The sequence below is a fragment of the Telopea speciosissima genome, chromosome 7 (assembly GCF_018873765.1).
Source record: "Telopea speciosissima isolate NSW1024214 ecotype Mountain lineage chromosome 7, Tspe_v1, whole genome shotgun sequence".
Lineage (NCBI taxonomy): Eukaryota > Viridiplantae > Streptophyta > Magnoliopsida > Proteales > Proteaceae > Telopea > Telopea speciosissima.
In genome coordinates, this window is record NC_057922.1 from 19,269,393 (window position 1) to 19,274,194 (window position 4,802).

At 41.1% G+C, this 4,802-nt stretch overlaps 1 protein-coding gene across 1 annotated transcript; it reads right to left on the reverse strand.

Moving 5' to 3' along the window:
• Positions 1 to 458: 458 nt before the first annotated feature.
• LOC122668321 (TIR-only protein-like) lies at positions 459 to 3,886 on the reverse strand. The gene is made up of 3 exons (XM_043864908.1): positions 3,396 to 3,886; positions 3,191 to 3,291; positions 459 to 481 (listed from the first exon to the last, which is right to left on the reverse strand). Exons 1-3 carry the CDS (start codon positions 3,884 to 3,886, stop codon positions 459 to 461), a joined length of 615 nt encoding a protein of 204 aa, XP_043720843.1.
• Positions 3,887 to 4,802: the final 916 nt, after the last annotated feature.

The following is a 4,802-nucleotide window of genomic DNA, read 5'->3' on the forward strand; positions in this document are numbered from 1 at the left end:
TCCAAATCTGCTTTAAGTTACAGGGCAAGCTGTCCATATAGGAATTGAGGAGAGGTTGGAGAGACTTTATCAAATTGAGCGGAAACTGCTTCAACTTATTTGGAAGAGCTGTATGACGCAGCTTTGGGAGCCAAGACCCAACACGGGCTTTTCGGTCAACACTTATATAATAGCCAATCATCAATTAGAAGCAGGCAAGATGGTGATGAATTCTGATTGGTCCAAACCTTCGGCCACTGGCTTCTTGTGATCTGCCCAGAATGCCCATACATACCAAGACCTTGTTCACATAGCGAATAAAGGCCAGGTGGAAGGAGGCAGTCAGCTGACTGTTTCTTGGCCACCCCCCTTGTTTATAGATACAAGATACTTGATCTAAATTCTCAAATAAGAAATTGCATACCATTAGTCGGTATACGTATAGGAACATGGGTACATGATATTGAATATAATCCAGGTCAATACGCAAAGCTGGCTTGAGCTGCAAGAGAATTTTTGCAAAAATAATAAAGGAACCAGCACTACAATGTATGGGGTAACAAGCTCAAACCATTCTAACACTCCATTATAAACCCAAATCAAAGTGTTTTTAGTCCTTGTCGCGCAATCTCTAATAATATATATGTTGCTCACGAACTATTGCATTCTATGCGATCCCTTAAAGGTAAATCCAGTCTTATGGTTTTGAAGTTAGATCTTTATAAGGCCTACGACAACAGTGAATGCACTTTTCTTGAGCAAATGTTACTAAAGTTGGGCTTTGCAGGCACTTTAGTGCATTGGATCATGCAGTGCGTTACTACAATGGTATACCATGTTAAAGTTAATAATGGCAATGGCTCTGTTATACGCCATCACTCAAAAACGTGGGTTTAGACAAGGGTGCCCACTTAGCCCATATCTCTTCCTAATCTATCAAGAAACCCTCACATCGCAATTCCTTCAAGCTAAGAGGCTTCATTCTCTTCCAGGAATCAAAACTGGTAGGTATGGGTCTAGGATTTCAGTGGCTTGGGTTTTCGAAATTTTGCTTGCTTTAACTTGGCTTTATTGGCAAGACAAGGCTGGTGACTTTAGTGTATGAAGATGCTCTTTTGGGCCAGCGTCCTTAAATGTAGATAGTTTCCTAACTAATTTTTTTGATACCAACAACACTCCCAACAATATAGTTCATGGGCTTGGCGAAGCCCGCCCAAGGGATGAGAACTCCTTTGCCTAGGCCTACAATGCAGAATTGATGATGGGAGTTCTACTGACATTTACAAGTATGCTTGGGTCTGTCCTTACATTGACAAATGACAGTATTCAAAGCTCCCAACCTGCTGTACCTCAGTGCGTGGTAGATGTTTAACAAAGGGATGAACATATGGCATTCCTCCCTTCTCCAATATATGTTTTCTATGGTAGAAGCAACAAGCATTTTGCATATCCCTTCGAGTATTGTAGCCCAAAAGGAAGGTTGGATGAGAGAGAGAGAGAGAGAGAGATGAGTTGCAGCGACGAGTGGGAAAGATAGAGGGTGCAATGGTCGTGGAGAGAATATATAGGGCTACAACAACTGACAAATTTTTAGTGGCTTCGTAAGATACAAAGAGGAGAATCTAGCGATCAATAAATGCTAGTGTGTAATATTCCATTACTCAACGCTAATGTGTATATATATCCCCCTTTCATCACATATTTTGCATACATATATAATAAATCTTAATGGATGGGACATTAATTGGAATAGGTATGGCTTTACATGTCCAACTGATTATTAAATTGGATGGGGGAGTGTTCTCTGAGGAGGAGCACAGGGGCCACGCACGCACATCAGCCAATGAAAGCGCACATGCTGGTCTCTCGGGAGGGGGGGGAGATTTTCGCCTTTCATGGGGGCGGAGCGGTCAATTCGCCCCCCACTGTGTCTGGGGTGGCCTGTGCCCCCCCCCCCCCCCACACACACACACACACACACACACACACACACACACACACACAGAGAACATTTTCCCTACTTGGATATATCATAAGTAGATAGGATACCATCCATATCCAGGATAAAGATACCAAATCCAATATGGATCCAGATAATATCAGGTTCATTTGCAGCCCTAGGGATCATTAATACTCTATTATATGGGAAGGTAAAAGATTGAATTTGATGCTGAAATTTGACATACGGCCTATCAGATCTTAACATATCTATCCAATGGTGAGAATTCCAACAACATCCTCGAAGTAGGGCATTTGCTATTATGTGTGATTTTAGATGATGATCACCACACCTAGGTTTATGGCTATCTTAATAAACTTACTAACAAACTCAAATTTTGTGTGTGTTGTGTCCACATCATAATGTGGGCAGGGAATGTTCACATATGTGAATGTACGTGAACGACTCACAACCGTTCAGATGGAATCCAATCTGTGGGAATATTCCATCTGAATGACTGTGAGTCGTTCACATACATTCACTACGTGAACATTCACCCCCATCATAATAGCCAAGTAAGTTCAACCTCATCCAATTTTTTTATGCAGAGATATAAAGCTTTGAAAACTGGTTGAAATTTTTATCTCTCTTAGCAATTTATTTTGATCATTAGAGATACAAGGGTAAACTAAAGTCTTAATACATACAGTGAGCCATTGAGGCAAGATCTCAAATTCAACATTTAGCCAATCTATAATAAGGTGTACAACTCATCCAACATTTAGGCAGCGTTTGGTATGCATCCTAAGTCGATTTCCTATTCTTGAATGGAAAAAAAAATATTAGTTGTTTTTATTGCCCAAGAATGCAAAATTGACTTAGAATGCATTGCAGAATACATACCAAACACAGTCTAGTTAATCAATTTGGCTCAAAATGGTGGACTTTTTTGATAATTAAGCTGCTTATAAGAAAAATTATGTATTTTTTCCATACAATATAAGAAAATGACTACGTACGTAACCCTCCATTTGTTGTTTTCTTTTGTACCACAATTGCCCTCTAATTAGTTTTTTTTTTTTTTTATATTATAGAATTTTCTTCACTATATATAAACGCCCATCAAATTGGAATTGCAGCACAGGCGCTTGGGCAGGGGTAAGGCGATCTTTGTACGCGGCCCTGTGTCTGCGCAGCACAGGCAGGACAGGCAGTTGCGCTGTAGACGATCAAATTGATCAAGTTGATAGTTTGATAACAGTTGAACAGTACTGGGAGTGCAGGAGCACTGGTTATTGTCTCCATCTGCCTCTAATTCCATCAAGCTCTCCACCACAGTGTCTGAAGCCCTTCTTAAGAGTTTCAACCAGTCCCTTTAGAGACACATACCATAGAACCAAAATAATCAGAAACAAAAGCATTGGCTATAATAAGAGATCGATAAATTAAGAACTCAAGCAATCCTCTTATTCCTTACCCATTTCGCGAATCGAATGTTAAGCCTACGGTGTGTTTGGCCTCTTCAACTGCCCATTTGAACCTCTGCAACTCTTTAGTTGAACATCTTCCATTTTCCAAAACGATTTGAAGTTCTGAGGGCTTGACATCACAGAAGATAGGGATGATTTTCTTCTTATATTCCATCATTAGTGTCAGTTCATGAAGACAGAAGTAAGAGCTGCAATAACGTGGAGAGAAGATGGAAACTCCGATCTTACAAGCCCAAATTGAAGAATCAATCTTGTCTAGGAGCTTGTCACCAGGTTTCATGCTCTTGTTGTCCAAGAATGGATTTAGGTTTCGGCGAGTGAAGTGATCGTAGAGCAAACTAGCTAGGTTGCGCTTTGTGTCCCTTCCTTGATGGCTAATGAATACATCGTAAGGTGGCGTAGGCGGCGGATTCCGGCATGTCGCCGTGTGAGTTTGCTTCTGATATCTAAGAAGCCTACTACAACCCAAATTATGCATGGTGTTAATGACAATGTGGTCGGGCTCTTAGAAGCAAAGTTTGGATTGTGGGTGTGGTTAAATTGTCTTACTATTTATAGTTAGGGGAACAGTACGTTCTCTATGGGGGAGAGCAAGGGCCACACGTGCACGGCAGTCAATGAGAAAACACACTGGTATCTTGGGGCGGGATTTCCACCTTTCATGGGGTGGGGGCCTTGGGGCGGTCATTTTGCCCCCCACAGTGTCTGGACATGGCTCGCCTGCCCTCCCGCCCCTACCCCCCACAAAGAACATTTTCCCGGCCAGTAGTTAAACAAATTTCCACAATCTCATATTCTCATGGGGTTTTGGCGGAATTTTCAAAGAAATTAGAGAAATTGTGGAGAGATGATAGCAAAATTATGCAAAACGAGGTCATCACTCATCGTTTATTACAGTAGAGGGAATTGCTAGACAATGGGACGGGCTGACGGGAGTAATTGAACGACTGAAAGAGAAACTCTCATGTCTCTTGCCTATCACTCTGTGATTGTTTAATATTTCTCATATCCCAATAATCTCGATCTTTCTTCCTCTTCTGCAAAACCCAATTAACAAAGACCCAAGTCAAGAGGGAAATGGAAGGATAGCTTGAAAGGTATGTCTATTAAAGGGTTGCGGGGGAGGTGACAGTGGTGCGTTGGTGTAAAATTATGTTTTGGGGTATAATTGAAAATATAATCATAGACATCCCAAATATACTTTCAAAAAACGTTAGGTACCTTATGTGTATTTTTTCTAAATGTTGGGATATCCCAACTATCATTTACCCTTTTATTCTAGAAATGAACCCCACTCAAGCATTGCACGTGGGGTTCCCACTCATGCATTGTACGAATGGGTTCCCAAATATACTTTCTAGACCACTGTTGCTTCTTTTTTGGGCATACAATCT